Below are 19,131 nucleotides of genomic sequence, written 5' to 3'. Positions count from 1 at the left end.
ATACGGAGTATTATGTACTACTCCGTATAATATTATGTATGGAGTAGTATCTACTAATGTGCCCCGATAACTATCTAAGATTGTGTGTCTTCGTAAAAGATATACAATATCCTTTACATTATCAAAGATTTATCACTACAAGAAATTGTATCTTTAATGACGGAAAATTTCGATGCTAAAGGTCAATAGTGGTAGGATTTTCTGTCCCGGACCCATCATAAAAGGGGAACGTCATTGACGGAAAACTCCGTCTTTAGCCCGTCATAAAAGACATTAGCGACAGTTGTTGATTCCGTTTTTGACCTGTCGTTATTGAATTGTCATTAATAATACAAATTCTTGTAGTGTATACTCGATCAGTTGTACTCTGTATATTTTATTTATTCTTATATAAAAAAAACTATAGGATTCCATAACTTTGGAAGTGTGTTTTGAAAGTGAATAAACACTACCTGAAAACAAAGAATAATAAAAAGGAAATAAAGAGCCTCACTTTTGTAAAATTCACATATGTGGCGCTCAATAAAAGAAGAAAACGGCCAAAATAGCTAAAAAAATAAAGAGGCTAAAATCTAAAGCCACGATTAATTGCGAGACATACCACTCAAATAATTAAGTGTGTGAGTGTGTCCCTTCTCTTAGCTTTATTAACACCTTACCATTAAGCAATAAGCAGCAGCCATAAAAACCCAAAACCTCAACAAAACCTAAGACTTGATTGTCACTTTTTTTTTTTCTTTTTTTCCTTTTGCGCGAATGAATCACAAGTGCAATATAAATTATAAATATAGAACAGAGGATTCAAACCTGAGATCTATAATACACTAACAATAGGTCAAGCCTTTATTGGTTGATAGTCACGTATATACTTGTATTTTGTATTATGATGCGCGGAAATACCATTGTTTTTTCCCATAAACTAATAATGGTTTAAGATTCGAGATTCTTAGAAGAAAAAAAACCATTTTACTTTAACTATCATAAAGCATAGAAACAAATTTGGGATGTACTACAACTAATTTCACATAGAGATGAGAAATTGATCAAACAATAATACTACAAAACTCAAGTTTTCTTTTAGAAGAAATAAGATTATAATCTTATTTACTAATTGACACTTGAGACTGTAGAGGAGCGGAATTTGAACATGTGACCTCAGAGCCTCCAGGTTGGATAAGGATAATAATATAGAGACACCCCATTTACATTACAAGAATTTGTATATTTAATGAAAACCTAATAACAACGGGTCAAAATTTCCGCCGCGAAAGCCTTTTGCGACGGGGCTAACAACCAAACAAAGACGGGAACAACGTAACCGTCATAATTGTGTTTTACGACCGGGTTAACGACGAGATTTTCCATTAATGACGGTCCCCTTTTATGACGGGTTCGCAACAGAAAATCCTGTTATTAATCAACGATTATTGACCTTTAACTATGAGATTTCCTATCGTTAATGGTACAATTTCTTGTACTGTTATCTATTATGAGTTCAATTATGTGTACGTGGCTAATTACATTAAATTGATGATTAGATTCTCTGAAAAGTTGGATGAAATTGAAATTATTAAAGCTTACAGAAGGACAAAGTATATGTTCTCTTTATATGGTGCATAAATTAGGATTAGGTTCCAAGTTGTTAGCAAATGTGTAACCATTAAGTACAATAATTAAGTACAATAATTCACACTTATTGCAATCACAAAATCATAGTATATGGATAAGGATAATTAATGGATCGGATCGGATAATTTTAAATGGATAATAAAGAGATTATTGCTGGTTTCTTATCCATATACGGTAATATCCAATCCGTTTAGCCTAAATCATTTATTTTATTCTTAAATTAATTATTGTACGATGAGTTCCCAAACTATTAAGAATAGTACTTATTCTTTTTTCCACTTGCCTACTTGATTCTCTGCAGAAAATCAAAATTTAACACCTTGGCTTTACTTTTCTTGGAATTTTATTGGAGGATACTTAACAATGAAGTACATTATATTAGGAGGATTTTCATTAGAAATTCGACGATTAGACCATGTTTTGTTCACCTTATTTATATTAATTTGAAAAATATTAAGTTCTGGAAAAATAAAACCAACTACAATTCACAAAAAAACCAATTGAGGTTGGCATTAGTGGTTAATGGTCTCTTGCTCCTTAACCAAGGTCTCGGGTTTGAGCTTTGGGTATGGAAAATATCTCAATTGGGAGGGATGTTGTCCATCAAGGTACTCATGCAAACTCCCGCGGGAGGTTAGTCCACTCGCCAAATGCGGTGGAAACTCCTCGTAGTAGAAAAAAAAACAATTCACAAAAAAAATCATAAGTAAAACTCAGGTGAATAAAATGTATCCTTAATGGAATTTGTTGCATAACAATCAACATCCACAAAATACGAAGTATCACTACAAGAATACGTATCTTCAATGAAAACCTAATAACGACGGGATTAACGGGTCAAAAACCCCGTCGCAAAAGCCAAGGGGCTAACAATCAAATAAAGACGGGGACAACTGTCATAAATGTCTTTTAATTTCGACGGGTTAACAACGAGATTTTTCATTAATGACGACCCCCTTTTATGACGGATTCGCGACAAGAAATCTCTGTCATAAATCAACTATTATTGTCCGTCGTTAATTGTATAATTTCTTGTAGTGTATTATACGAACACAAATACTATTCATTGTTGATACTGATCTAGTTTTTTTTTTTTTTTAAACTTATGGCCGGTTATGGCTTGTTCATTTCACGAAATTTTATTGAACTAAAATTATTATAGCATTTCAATCAACATAACTGAAGTTTCCTAGATTTTTTTTTAACGTGTAAGTACATTGAAAATGTAAAAATTAAATTGGTAATCCGTATAAATTACGATCAAACTTGTACCCGTTTTCAATGGGCCCATGGATCAAATTTTGTAAACCTATAGTATGAGTGCTAATATGGATTACTTTAGATTTTAGCCACTTTGCTTCTTATTAATACTCCCTTTGTCCCTTATTACTCGACTTGTTTTGATCGGACACGCTTGGCAATGCACAATTTTGAAAATATATATTAAGATGAAGCTAACAATATATTATATACTAACATTTGTTTTCATATACTATAAATAAAATAGGGTCAAAGTGAATTATGTGAATAGTACAAAAAGTCAAAACATGGTCAAATATTAAGGGACGGAGGGAGTATCTCAATTAGACCTGTCAAACGGGTCGGTCGGGTCGGGTTGTAAAAAATTATTTTCGGGTTCGGGTTAGATCGGGTCGGTCACTTTCGGGTTCGGGTTTACAAATGCTTGTTCAAGACCCAGAACTTTCGGGTTCGGGTCGACCCAACGGGTTGAGAGATTTTAAAACGCGCATTATATTTTTATTAATTTAGGTGATAAATATACAAAATATGGGCACAAATTAACAAATTTTCATACATAAGTTTATATTAGTCAAATTCAACCGTAAAATGGCGTATAATTCAAATTAAAATCATATTACACACAATAATAGTAAAAAACAGCGTGTTTATTATGCTTAAATTTTCTCATAATCGCATTTATTACTATAAATACAACGATTTTCAATCGGTCGGGTCCAAAACGGGTTCGGTCGGGTTTTGACCCATTACTTTTCGGGTTGCTCGGGTTCGGATAAAATCGGGTTACGGGTCGCAAAATCTTGTTCAGGACCCAGTATTTTCGGGTCGGGTTCGGGTCGGTTTTCGGGTCGGGTCGATTTTTGACAGGTCTAATCTCAATACATTACCAATTGGTTTTTGCTTCTTATTAATATCTTCTTATAAATATCTCAACACATTACTACTTTGCTTCTTATTAATATCTCAACCCATTATTAAGCTTAGCTATATTAGTAAGGATATTACCTTTCTAAAGTTAGGGGTTATTCCAATACCTAGCCACTAGGGGCACCTTTGTTGGGAATCCCTTACCCCCTCCCCTACCAAATGGCCCTTTATCGCTAATTTGGACAGAGTTGATCCGTGTGGGATTTTGGTATGATGATAAATTACAGAAAGATAAAAATAGTTTACAAACTTTTATATAAGACGGTCTTACACAAAAGACCACCTTAATGTCATATAATGATATAAGTTAAGCCAAGTTCAGAAAAAGAGTGTTTTCCACCCTTGTGATGAGTGTTGCTTATCACATTTGGATTGAAAGAAAAAATGCTATGTGAAACTCTCAAATCAGTTGTATAGATAAAGTGTGCAGCAATATACTTCAGAATGTACATAATAGAGTGAAAGTAGTGATCCCTAAAGCAGTTAGCAATAGGGATCACACATGGTATACAACCCTGTTTACAGGGTAGGTGTTTCTTAGTTTAGCCAGTTTGTTCTGGCTGCCCTGAGGGTCTGTCCTCTAGGTTTTCACACTTTGTAATTGTTTGATGATCTAATATATTACTTGCTTATCCAAAAAAAAAATATGAAATCAATTAGTTAAACACTTGAACTAATTAGTTAAGCACTGAAACCATTGAATTAAACAATGAAAATAATTAGTTAAACACTAGAATTAATTAGTTAACCAATTAGCTAAACAATCAAAGTGGTCTTTCCAGTAAAGCGGTCTTACACAAAAGTTGTCGACAATAGTTTAATATGTTTTCTTGTATTCTTAGAGCTAGAATTACGAGAGTTAACTATTAAAAGAGTGACGCGAGAATAACCAACTTGTGAATTGAAATTAACTATCCCACGTTGGAGATCGAAGGGAAGGGGAAACGAGTAATACTTTCTTTTTATGGTGTAGAGAGAGCCACAAACAGCACATCCACGAATATTACAGACGTGATTTGATGTCAGGTATTAAGTATCTGCCCCAAAACTTTACCAACTAAATTAGTTGGCATCCTCGATAAATGAGTAATACTTCATGTAAGATTGGTGGTGGGCTACTATTTATGTTACCGACTAGTTTTAAGATGGAACCATGTATCTTTAATGACAATCTAATTACGACGGGTCAAAAGTCCCGTCATAAAAGCCTTTTTCAACGGGGCTAACTACCAAACAAAAACGGGAATAACCGTCGCAAATGTCTTTTACGACGGGTTAACGACGGGATTTTCCATTAACGACGCCCCCTTTTGTGACGGGTTCGCGACAGAAAATTCCGTCATTAATCAACGATTATTGGCCTTTAGCGACGGAATTTCTCATCGTTAATGGTACAAATTCTTGTAGGGATTGTATTTTTCTTGATTAGGCCGCATGTTGCTTTATATTTTGTTGCAATGACATTTGTTATATGTTTGTGTAATCGAGATTGTCACAATCTTAATGTTGCTTGTTAAACTTGCAAAAAATTAACCTTTAACTACAATTAGAACTTACACATATTCAACCAATTCGAAGAGGTTCTGATAATTAGTAACACTCCAATAATACAGTGAATTAAAGTGTTTATTTATTATTCTATAAAGCAAAAGCTGATGCAAAACGAGAAAATGGAACTTCTTTCTTAAAGACGTTGGGGGATTAATACAAGAAAGCTTAATTTGCCAAATTTCAGTAGACTACAAATTACCTCACACAAGAAATGTTCTATCAATCAGACAATTAATCACCTATCGTGAAAGCACTTTGTCACTTTGTATGTCTCGATCTATTTGTCATGTTACTAGCTAGTTACTAGTAATTAACTTGTTTATGATCCTGTTTGACAATTACTCCGTAGAATTTAGTTTTTAGTTTACTGTTTGCATTAACATTTAACCCATTATCATTTTGTTTAGAAAATTTTACTGCAGATTTAACAAGTTGTTTTTATAAATGAGTTTGGTAACACGTAAAAAGTTTGCTAAAAGCTATTAATTATTTTATTGTCTACAATAACATTTATGGACATTTATTTTTTATAGCATTTATTTAATTTTGACAAGAATAGTAATTATGGACAAAAATGTGAGCAAAATTAAAGGTTTGTTAGAAGAGTATTATGTTACATTAACAATCCTGTGAGCAAATAATTGGTGGAATGAGCTTTTTCAAAATATATGAGATATTTTAGCTCAATCCTATTTTCAATAATCTTTTCTACCAAACATCCCTTTTAGAGGTTTTTACTAGTTAAATATCTAAAAGTGAGCCAAACCTCTCAAAACCCTCCAAACTTCTCTTTATTGGAGGGAAATTACTACGTAGTTTATATGAGTACACTATCTATATGACTAGATATTATTAACAGAAAAAGGAGATAAATATTGCATAAAATGCTAATGTTTTATCACAAGTTACTCGTATGTTTTAACAATATTTATACAACTTATACTTCATCCGTTTAGAAATACTCATAGCGTTTAGACTTTTTACACTATTCGCATATTTTATTTTGACTATTATTGGTGATTTATATGTCAGAAAAAACTTAGTTATGCGAGATCTTGTTAGATTCATAGAACGTGTTAAAATATCAAGTTTTTATAATTTGTGCTTGAAAATAATTTAAGATATTACCGATCAAAATTGTGCATTAGCATTCGTAGAAATGACACAACATTACGAGTATTCCCGAACGGACGAAGTTGACCTCATTTTTACCTCTTTTCAAATTAAAATAAATAGACCCGGTCTATGTTGCTAAACAAAAAAAATCAATTGTATTGTCCGTTTTGGCCTTGTTATACTATGTACATAGTACAAAGTTCAACTATATACTTAATTTCATAATATCAGTTAACTTTGCAATGATTCAATATTTTAAGATTATAATAATGTAAATAAATCTAACAAGATATATAATCCCTATCAAATAGTCTCACAAGTACACAACTATACGTGCTTATTTACGAAAAAATAAAATTACTTGAAGAAATGAACATTGTTGCGTTTACACCTTGTGTCGAAATTAATTTTGTCGCTCATACGTTGTGCCACGGAAAACCTGTTATGGGCGACGATATATTTCGATGTCCAAAGTACTTTTTCTTGTAGTAAATGATATCAAAAGGATTTGAGTTCTTGTTTGCTAGTATCAAAGTCGTAAGTGTTAACTGTTATTTTATTCAACCGTGCTAGCTGGCCAACCTATACTTGACCTTATGAGATATAAGAATATATTCTCTCTGTTCTCATAGTTTAAGAAAAATTCATGAATATCTTACATATATCTTCATAATCCAAGAAGAGAAACGCCGAACTGATGAGAAATTGAAGCATGATGGCAAGGTTACAGGTGGAACTCTTTTTTCGCACAATAAGTTCTATTATTTTAAAATTGTTGAGCCTTCTAAAGCTATAAAGTCTACTATTTTTTCTCTTATGTGTAGCATTTGTTCTTCCAAAGTGAATGGATACCCTAAAAATCGAGCTAGGCTTGTAATATGTGTTATACGCCTGTCATCATCTCATATTTCATAGTTACTATAATATTTTCTATCAAGCTTTTGGAAATTGATCAAATATTTTTCCCGCAACGTCATTAGTTTAATGGATCTTTTTATTTTATACCAGAAATCCATCGAATTTAAAAACAATTAACATAATGCTCCATAAATATACTCCATAAATAATTTAATGATATTTTTTTTATTAATCATCAACGTAAATGATTATCATTATAATCCCACATTTTATTTCTTATGAAATAGTTGTTTTCTTACCAAAATCAAAATATATGCTAATGTTATAAATTCCAATACTTTAAAGAACATTTTTAATATTAATACTACTATTATTATCGCATTATTTGTAATTTATTGTTATATTAATCATGAAACTAATGGCTCATGTTCCCGAATTTACGTGCTTACGATCTTAATTTTTTTCACTTTCACCTTCGAATTTGTATAATACTCAATAAATATCCTCCGTAAATAATTTAATGGCGTTTTGTATTCATCATCTATTTAAAATAATAATTATTATATACACATATGTTTATTACGATAATCGAGTTAACCTTTGAAATTCTTATATGTTTATGAAGATTTATTTTGTTTACGAGTTTATGATTTAGCTTTTATTTAATGTCTCTTCAAATTAGCTAAACTCGATAAAATTGAATTTACTAAATTTCTCTAAGTCAAAAAATCAAGTTATGAATATTTTTTTTTATTGGAGAAATTGAGATTTTGACGAAATAAGAATACAATAAAATCAACAACGTACTATTAATGCTCTCAAGCATGAGATATAACAAAAACATTAACTTTGAGATATCGACTATATCATCATAGATAAGATAAAACGGGAGAGACTCTTCTTAACAAAAACATTAGAAGACATTGAGATATCGCATAATTAGTGTACGTATAAAATTATAATGGAGGAAATAATTTATTTACAAGAAAAATATATCAAATTAAAGGAAGATAATACTATACGTAGAGGAAGGAATTAGTTTACAAAATGCATTTTATTAATTAATTGATATTCGTATGTCACAACCAAAAAATGAACGAACTTCGTAATGCAATCCGTATAATACAATTATTTTTTGAGGGAAAAACTGCATTTTATAATCTCCTTTAAAGTGGGTGTGGCCCACTCATTAAAAGTTTAAAAGTAGTACACCGCAGTTAGGCTATATTTTTTAACTTATTATAAGTTATTACTTATTTTTTGTTAAACTAGATTAGAAAATTTCATCCTACACTATGAAAAGTTAGAGCAAGTGAAGAGAACAAAGTCTTTAAAGATTAGACGTAAAACTTATTTTTGTTAGATTAGACATAAAACTTATTTTTGTTAAATTAGACTAGAAAATTTCAGCCTAGACTATGAAAAGCTAGAGCAGACGAAGAAAATAAAGTCTTTAGAGTTTAGACGTGAAAAATCTTTTGCCTTACTCTAACCCTTTATGTATCTAGCCTAACTTCTCCCTATATAAATACACCAACTCTCAATTCTATTTTTACCATTCAAAAACTTCCATCAATTATATCATTCATCCCATAAAAAAACAATTGTCCTCTACCTCTCTCATAAGTTCATTAACCACCTAAAAAGGTACCAAAAAACAACAAATTAATTAAGATGGAGCAAAACCTACCAATAATAACCAAAAAACTATGGAATATGATGAGATTAGCCTTCTTCATGATAAGAAAAGGAATCACCAAGAAGAAATTACTCCTACACATCAACATGATGATGAAACGAGGTAAGATAGCTAGTAAAGTCGCCCTCAACACCCTAATCTTCCACCACTACCACCACAACAACCCCACCGTCGTCTCCTCCTTTAAGGACGGCGTTCCTAAACCCTCCCACCTCCAATCCTCCACCACCACCGACGCCGCCGCACCTCTAGGGGAGTTCGACGACGAGTTCATCTGCCCTACCACGCCGTTCTACACGCCGTTATCGGCTTTCGGAGGCACGGTACGTACGGATAGTTTTGAAGCTAGTAACAAAAAACAGATGATGGTTAGGATTTCATCATCTAGCAAAGGTGGTGGCGGCGGCGGCGGCGTCCGGCAGCTGAGGATAACCGATTCGCCGTTTCCGTTACAAAGTGAGGAAGATCGTGACCCTCGTGTGGATCAAGCGGCTGAGGCGTTCATTAAGAGGTTCTACTCTCAGCTTAAGAAACAAAGTTGCGAGTAATAACATACTACCTCCGTTTCTGAAAGTTCTTTATAATTTTCTGTTTAAGTCTGTTTCTGAACGGAGGTAGTAGTATGTACTCGTATTTAATCAATTATATATTAGTTTGGTTAACAACTGTAATGATTATCGAACTGTTAATCAGCCGTTATCGGTTAGTTGTACTAGTAGAATATATATTTTGGGAGAACTATATAAATATTAGGTAAAACTATATCAATGTCCGAGTTTTTATTTAGGACACGGGAATTTTATAAACTTTGGATCGGATTTGCTAAGTTTCGTTCTTGGTTTATTTTGTAAATGTACTTCGTATCAGAAAAACCAGAAAAATAAAAATAAAATAAAATTGTTCTTTACTTTGATATTATTGATCTTTTTATTGGAAACTTTGGTAAGGAGTTAAGGTATCTTTACCTTGTTGATTAAAAAATATGCTAGACATATCACTCCGATATGGACCACAACTAGCATCAACTATGTTGAAAAAAATAAAGACTCCATGGACCACAATTAGGCACTAAACAAGATTTCTAAGTGTCATCATAACATCTTTAATGCTTTATCGATCGCTTTATGTATTCAAAATAATATACATAGGCCCTGTTTGGTAGATAGAGTTTAGCGTTTAGCTGTTTACTGTTTATGTTAGCAGTTAGCTGATTACCTTTTTGTTTAGCAGATTTGACTGCGGATTTGACTAGCTGTTTATATAAACTTGTTTAGTAACACTTAGAGGTTTGATAAAGTTGGTCATTATTTGATTGTGTAAAAAGACATTTATGGTAAAGTCTAGTGAACGAAACCATTTATACACAGGTAAAAAAAATAAAAAATAAAAAATGGAGTGACTAACATAAAGTCTAGTGAATGAAACCACGTATACACTTGTAAAAACTAACAAGTTGATCGATTTTGAGGTAAAATTGCTATGTGTATGAGGTTAGACTCACCTCTAACTAGTTATACTACGAGAATTTATATTTTTAATGACAACCTAATTATGACGGTTAAAAATCCTGTCGCAAAAGTCTTTTATGACGGGGCTAACAACCAAGTAAAGACGGGAACAACCGTCGTAAATGTCTTTTACGACGGGTTAAAGACGGGATTTTCCATTAACGACGACCCCTTTTATGACGGGTTCGCGATAGGAAATCCCGTCATTAATCAACGATTATTAAACTTTAACGACGAGATTTTCCGTCGTTAATGGTACAATTTCTTGTAGCGTAGGTCGTTCTTGGGTGTGTGTAAAAACTCGCAAAAGATTAATTAATTTATCAGTTATTTTGATGATATATAGTGATTTATATTAGCTAGTAATGTGTAGGAGCTTAATCTATTGGAATATTGTTTCATTATACCGTTTTGTACTGGATACTTAATGCTAAATTGAGTATCAAAAGAGTATCAATCTTTAAAATATAGAGTGTTGGTTTGTTTTCAAGCAAATTAAAGAGATTGGGATTTGATTGAGATTGGTTTTATTTGAGTTCTTTGTTTTAAGTGTGATTCTCATTTTAATAATGTAGATTATAGTTTGTTTTGCCTAGTAGATCAAAGTATAATGGGGAAAGTAAAGCCACTACTAATAAGTTTCTATTTCCAATCAAAATATTAAAGTAAGTGGCCCTTCATAGCTTTGGTTTGAATTGACCTTTATGTTGGAATGGAAAGTGGTAGTTGCTTAACAATCACAATACAAGAAAGTATAGGAGTACAAGAAACAATGCTAATTACTCATGCAATTGAAGTTTAATGATGTGTTTTGGCCATGATTGAAATTAACTTATCTGAATTTAATTTTTGTCGGAAAGTATTTATTTGTGTTCGTAAATTATGTGAAAATACTTATTTTTTCTGAAACAAACGAACCTTTAATTTAACTTTCTCCTACTATATCATCTGATTTTAGTTTCAAAACATGTTTTACCGAGATCAACCCCTCGTTGTAAGAAATAGGACAACACGCACCCAATAAACAAGTGACATTCAATCCTACATCATACCCCGTATATCAAAGGAGTAATTCAAAAAAACCTTAATCTTATTTATGAAATAACCCATCTGTTCTTATTTAGTTAACATAGTTGGACTTTAATACTATTCACACCCCTTTCTTTGACAAGATTTAGTTATTTAATTTTACGTAAGGTAAAATATAGATACATCGTAAACACAAGGATATTAATATATTATATATTTATATGTGTCGTAACCAAAAAAACAATTTACCGATATCATACAAATTTTCCACGTGGACATGGAAAATTCTAGAACACATAATTTTAAAACATTATGTCAAAAATTGTACTACGATAAGCAATCTAAAAAGTGAAAAGCCAGTAGCAAAAAAGCAAAGCCTTTGTATATGAAGTTGATACCGTACACCTAATTAATCCAACGGTCTACTTAATCAATTTTCCACAAAGCTGGTATTGTGGCAAGTGGCAACCCTTAATCAAAATTTAAAAGTATTTCGGCCCTCTTTTTTAGAGCTGAATTGAACTGAATTGAACTGAACTGTACTGAATTGAATTGAATTGAACTGAACTGAATGCTCCTGAACTGAACTGAACTGAACTGAACTGAACTTAAATGAACTTAACTTAACAGAATATATTACCGTTATAAATAATAAATAATAATAAAAAATGTCAACTAATAACTAAAGAATAATTATTAATTAATAACTAAATAATTATATAATAAATAATAATAATAATCTGTAATTGATTACTTCTTTGGCAGAGAGAGGGGAAATGTTTTAGAGAGAGTGTTTTTGGCTAATCACAAGCAGGGTTCGTTTGTACATTGAGACTTAAAGTTTATGGATGAGAGTTAACTAGACATATATACTTTTATTAATTTTATACGTGTAACTAGGACCGTCTCTGAAAATTCAAAGGTTTGTTCTTATTTTATTTTATTTTAACGTGTAGGCTCTTTTCTTAATAAAATACGAAGTACTTAGTAACACTTAAAAATAACAAAAAAAAAGGTGTACATATTGACAGTTGATCTTGCAACCTATGACACATTTACACAATTAATTATATAACAAATAATTGGGTTATGTAAGTTGCCACTAATTATTTTTGGGATCCAAAAATTGGGGGCTCCTATGCTGAAGATTTATTAGACCTCTCTATAGACGGCCCTGCATGTAACGTGTACATTACATTATTATACTTGGCCCATTTCTCACCGGAATTTTCGCATTTTCGGTGCTCGTCCTCTGTGGGTTTATTTGCCTCTATTTGAAAAATTTTCGTACATTAATTAAATTGTGTATATTCATCTTTATTGTTTTTGTTGTCATGTATTTCATCTCATTTTATTCTTTCTCGATCAATCTATGTATCTATAATTTCCTTCTGCTACGTAGTCACAACTCTAACACCTGTCACAATTAAAACATATCTCATCTCTCAAGTAAATGTTTTGACTTCTATACAAATATATGTTACCCAAATTTTAATGAAAAAGATAATCATATGCTATTATAGCACGGGTACCTTTTTAAAAAGAAAGAGTAGAGATATTAATTAAAAAATGGTCGATTTGAATGACATCCAACAAATATCAAAATGATTTTTTTTTTTTTAAATAAACACATTAAAATTTTGACAAATTTGTCAAATACAACCTAATAATTAATAAAGTTCTTTATTTGCCAATTACAACCTCGAATTTCTATTTTTGCCAATTACAACCTTAAACTTATACGTCAATTTTAAATTACAACCCGAAATTATTTTCTGGTAAAAATCCACCGGAAGATGATGTCATAATGTTATTAAAAATAATTATGAAGTACATAATATCTGTAAGATGATGTCATAATGCCTTGATTAGGTTGTATTTGGCAAATTTGAGATTGTGATTGACAAATAGAGAATTTTATTAGGTTGTATTTGGCAAATTTGTCTAAATATTTACGAGCACAAAAACTCTACCAAAAAAACATTATTCAAGCTAGGCTAGGTTTCTTAATTCTTAGGCATAGCTCAAGTACATTGTATGTACATATATTGAGTCTGGATGAAGATGAATTTCCAATTCACACAGCTTGATTTTGCTGCCACCATATATGGTAGTAACTAGTAAGTGATAGAAGCATTATAACTACTTTATTCTAGAAACAACTACGACGTACGTTTGCATTTGGTAATCCATCTCCATCTAATTACAACTACAAGCTGTAAAACCACATCTATTAAATCTATTAAATAAACATTACTCGATCGTTGTAATATTTTACTACGTACGTATAAGGTTTCTGGTTTAAAGAAACGATCCATAACTGTGTTACGATGGGTTTAATTTTATTCCTTCTCGATAAATTCCTGTTGAATTTAGGTATATTGGTTGAGGATAACGTAGTTATTCTAGAGATGCAATATTCAAATTGCAACCGAAGTGACTCTGAACATCATTCCCTACAAGAAATTGTACTATTAAAGACGGGAAATCCCGTCGTGAAAGGCCAATAATCGTTGATTTACGACCGGATTTCCTGTCGTGAACCCGTCATAAAAGGGGGCCGTCGTTAATAGAAAATCCCGTCGTAAATCCGTCGTAAACCCGTCGTAAAAGATATTTGCGACGGTTATTCCCGTCATTGTTTGGTTGTTAGCCCCGTCGCAAAAGGCTTTTGCGACGGGATTTTTGACCCGTCGTAATTAGATTGTCGTTAAAGATACAAATTCTTGTAGTGATTTAATAAAACATATATACGTGTTCAAATTTTACTTTCAATAAACTTTTTGGTACAATTCGGTTAATGAAGAAGTACTACTCCCTCCGTCCCTTAATACTCGCACCGCTTTTCTTTTCGGGCCGTACCTTAATACTTGCACCGCTTCTATAAATGGAAACTTTTACCAATGTTATATTATTTCTCTCGATCACTTACCTACTAACCCACCTACACCCCTACTCCCTACAAAAAATCATTTAAAAATTCACACCCTTCATCACCACTCCCCACCCCTTACACATGCATTTTCCACTACCTATATTAAAAAATACCTCGCTATCAACTAGCACCCATTAAATTAGTAAGTCAATTAAAATATCTTAAACTTTGCACCGGTCAAACCGGTGCGAGTATTAAGGGACGGAAAAAGTATTTTATATATATACCTCGTATATATTAATATATACTTCGTACTTGTAGATATTACATATGGACGTACTACTGTGTTGGAGTGTTGACTCTACTGAAAGGGCACATACACGAGGGACAGGCCAAACATATCATCGATCTTTTCAGCAATTACCGAATAACTAATTTAATTAGGTAGACATTAGACAAATACTACGTACGTAATAGTGTAATACGTACTACAGTACTCTGTAATATACATGAACTAAAAAGAAAATTAATTGCAAAAGGAGGAATTTTATATTTGTAATTTTAGGCCTTGTTCTGTTCGACTTATTTTGACTTATTTCAGACAAAATAAGTTCAGATAAGTTCAGTTAAGTTCAGATAGTATGCAGATATGTAGATAGTTAAAGTCGACAAATTAAATTAAGAATTACGTACTACATGTTACAATGGAAGCAAGCCGTATTTTAAAGAACGTAAATAAAGAGCACAAATATTTAACGTGGTTCATTAACAATGTCTCAGCTACGTCCACAGACAGAGTAAATGTAAGTTTTATTATTCTTGACCTATTCCTGAGGAGCACGTATAGATTGAATAATTCAACTAGCTTATAGTTTATATAGTACTCTCTAGAAAGATGCAAAAGACCCAGAAAATAGGCTCAAATAGATAACCCTACTCCGTAATATAGTAACAGGTACCGTAATGTTTGAGGTTGTTGTTCCCGAACCCTCAATTTTAACCACCACTACAAGAAATTGTACTATTAACGACGGAAAATCCCGTCGCGAAAGGCCAATAATCGTTGATTAACGACGGGATTTCCTGTCGCGAACCCGTCATAAAAGGGGGCCGTCGTTAATAGAAATCCCGTCGTAAATCCGTCGTAAACCCATCGTAAATGAAATTTGCGACGGTTATTCCCGTCATTGTTTGGTTGTTTGCCCGTCGCAAAAAGCTTTTGCGACGGGATTATTGACCCGTCGTAATTAGGTTGTCGTTAAAGATACAAATTCTTGTAGTGCACGTTGTGTCCCCAAACCCCAAAAACAGGGCTCGTTACCCATGGACCCCAAACCAGGGTGCGTCATCCCTGGACCCCAACTCGCTGACTGGTCGACGAGATCCTGCAGAGAGGGGGACATACCTATTCAAGACATATTTTAATTAACACTACATACTTTAATTTTTCTTAATTTAATAACATTGAACGTGTGAATTTAATATAATTTTTTTCGTAAATTACCAAACTAATTACATTTAATTCTTATTGTAGTACCAATAACTAACCTTTAACAGTGCACATATCAAAACTAGAAAAATAAAATTAGATGATGTTTTATCGTAACTAAAGTCGGAGATGACCTTTATTGGTACTTCTTTCCATTGTAGTACCAAAAAATAACCCTTAATCAATTGGTAATAGTGGTGTTCCCCTCTAATACTATTATACTACTCCAAAGTAAACATTAATTTGCATATTTTAGTAATATAAGATGCTAATTTTTTCTGACAAAATCAACGGGCCTAAAAAGTAAATATTACGGAGCATTACTCCTTAGCTTAAACTAACACTCAGGACCATCTTTCTCGTATTAATATTGAGCCTTCTTACCTGGCCCCTCTTATTTTAATATTCAAAATAGACCTGATTAAAATCAACCTGATCGGACTCGAAAATCACAAATATCAGACACGATTTCAAAACTTACATGACCCGGCCCGAAAGCCCATCATTAACCCGTAATAGTGGGTTTTGGCATGAAATAGGGGCCCATGCATGATCAGGTCTAATTCAAACATGTCTAATGTTGCGTTTTATATATTCACCTGATTTTCACTTATTTTTTCTGAACTTATTAAAACTTATTTTAGTTATGAGTTGTACTTGGTCAACCCTTATTTTTACTGAATTTATCTTATCTGAAGTTATCTAAACTTATTTTTCCTGAAATAACATTACAAAAATTTGTATCTTTAACGACAACCTAATTACGACGGGTCAAAAATCCCGTCACAAAAGGCTTTTGCGACGGGTCTAACAACCAAACAAAGACGGGAACAACCGTCGCAAATTTCTTTTACTACGGATTAACGACGGAATTTTCCATTAGCGACGGCCCCCTTTTATAACGGGTTAGCGACAGAAAATCCCGTCATTAATCAATGATTATTGGCCTTTAACGACGGAATTTTCCGTCGTTAATGGTACAACTTTTTGTAGTGTAAGTAGAAATAAGGTGAACAGAACAGGGCCTTAGTTACTTGCGTAAAAAAACAATACAACATCAATAATTCCACGAAACAAAGTCTCAATTTTCAACATTTCAACAAAAGTAGTTTTTGTACGAGTTAAGCAAAATTGAAACTTCTTGAGCGCACCCACTCCCCTAAAGCAAACGCACCCGATCCATATATATTATTTTCTTTTATTTATTTTATTACCAACTCCAATCTTTTTAACCTTTCCAAAAAAAAAATCAACCTTTTCCCCTCCTATATATACCCCTCTCCATCCTTCTCCTCTCTTCTCATAACAAAAACCTTGTCTTCAATTAAATTCTCAAATTCTATATTTAACTCAAACACAAAAACACTCTCTTTTACTCTCCATTTATACTCAAACAAAAATTACAAATACAAAAACAAATTAACAAAATCATAAAGGAAAATGGAGCCAAATATTGCAGGAATATCAAAGAAAGTATGGAACATAGTAAGAGTAGCTATCTTCATGATAAAGAAAGGCTTATGCAAGAGAAAATTATTCATGGATCTCAACTTGATGATGAAGCGCGGCAAACTCGCCGGTAAAGCCCTAGGTAAAAACCTAATGTTCCACCACCACCACCACCACAAACACGACGAATTCACCTCCCAAGTCGGCTTAGCTACTCCCACAAACAACGACGGTGGCCCCCCTCGGGAGTACGAGTTCAGCTGCAGCAACACCCCTTTATACCGCCATTACTTCACCAACAAGAATAAAAAAAATAAAAGCCCTAAATACTTGCCTTTGGAAGACGGTGAGAATGTTAACCTAGAGGATGTTAACAACGTGCTACAAATGATGTTACGTGATGAAGAAGTTACCGGTGTTTTGGCCGCCGCTTCACCGGTTTTACCTGGTTTAGGGTATGGACGGAGTCCGGCGGTCCGGCAGTTGAGGATAACGGATTCGCCTTTTCCGGTGAAGAATTCGGAGGAGGATAATAAACATGTGGATTTGGCTGCTGAGGCTTTCATTAACAAATTTTACTCTCAGCTCAAGCAGCAAAAATACTACTAATTACTAGTAATTAATACAATAATTAAATTAAGATTATTGTTTTTTTTTTTTTGCAATAAAAGGAAGAAAAAAGGCTACGTTTTTGTAGGACGTGTGATATTTAATTAGTCATATTATTACGTACAATTGTTTAAAGTAGGGTTTTCTTTTTTGTTAAGATGAAAATAGAAATAATGAATATACTTTGTATTTTATGGTAAGTGTGTGGAATTATTTAAAATAATAAAAGTAACATTATTATTTGTGGCACGGGCTATATTTTTCCTTAGTGTATAAGTTTTGAGAATTATTATTATTTGAATTATTTAATGTTGTGGGCCTTGTGGCTAAAGTTGTACTAGTTGGTACAGTACTTTCAGCTAGATATTCTTTTTATGATTCCTTTGAGAAAATAAAGGATAAAATGAAAATCAAACATGGTTGGCCATTTAATTTGCTCCTTTTATTTAGGAACTTATTAAAGGCGTGACATTCAATTTAAGTGGTTTTCATGGAATCTAGCTAGGGTATTCTTGTAAAAGGCTTAATTAAAATCCGGATTTTAGAGTATATTCAACATAAATGTTCAATTGTGATATGATGTGAACTTAATCACTATCTGAATTATGGGTATCCAAATTATTCCCTAAATATGTGACCATTTACATCGCATAATATGCAAATGGACACATATTTAGGGAATAAAGATAATACTCCGTACTTATATAGTTATATATGCTGGACATGTACGGACATTCAGCTACATGTGTATCCAACGTTATTTGTCGAACAAGTTGACTTTTTATGTGTTTTGCTTAATTTTTTAGATTTTGTCATACCAAAATATATGTACATGAACAAACAAATTAATTTTGTTATTGTAATACGAAGTATAATTCATAGGTATATACTTAGTTGTAGATAATTACACAAGGGCACAAGGCTTACCGGATTTTGTGACTTTAATTTAATTACACTACAAGAAATTGTACTATTAACGATGGGAAATCCCGTCGCGAAAGGCCAATAATCATTGATTAACGACGGGATTTCCTCTCGCGAACCCGTCATAAAAGGGGGCCTTCGTTAATAGAAATCCCGTCGTAAATCCGTCGTAAACCCGTCACATTTGCGACGGTTATTCCCGTCATTG

At 32.6% G+C, this 19,131-nt stretch overlaps 2 protein-coding genes across 2 annotated transcripts; both read left to right on the top strand.

Moving 5' to 3' along the window:
• The first annotated feature begins 9,057 nt into the window (after positions 1-9,057).
• On the top strand, positions 9,058-9,588 carry LOC130472257 (uncharacterized). The gene has a single exon (XM_056842784.1). It carries the CDS (start codon positions 9,058-9,060, stop codon positions 9,586-9,588), a length of 531 nt encoding a protein of 176 aa, XP_056698762.1.
• A 7,793-nt stretch (positions 9,589-17,381) lies between these two features.
• Positions 17,382-17,999, top strand: LOC110792893 (uncharacterized). The gene has a single exon (XM_021997715.2). It carries the CDS (start codon positions 17,382-17,384, stop codon positions 17,997-17,999), a length of 618 nt encoding a protein of 205 aa, XP_021853407.2.
• The last annotated feature ends 1,132 nt before the right edge of the window (positions 18,000-19,131 follow it).

This window comes from Spinacia oleracea, chromosome 4 (assembly GCF_020520425.1).
Source record: "Spinacia oleracea cultivar Varoflay chromosome 4, BTI_SOV_V1, whole genome shotgun sequence".
Taxonomy (NCBI): Eukaryota; Viridiplantae; Streptophyta; class Magnoliopsida; order Caryophyllales; family Amaranthaceae; genus Spinacia; species Spinacia oleracea.
The sequence above is the reverse complement of the archived record's forward strand: the minus strand, read 5'-3'. Positions and strand labels throughout refer to the sequence as shown.

Bases quoted from the DNA above. Each gene is read 5' to 3' on its own strand.
- LOC130472257 (XM_056842784.1), top strand. From the start codon at position 9,058: ATGATGAGATTAGCCTTCTTCATGATAAGAAAAGGAATCACCAAGAAG.
- LOC110792893 (XM_021997715.2), top strand. From the start codon at position 17,382: ATGGAGCCAAATATTGCAGGAATATCAAAGAAAGTATGGAACATAGTA.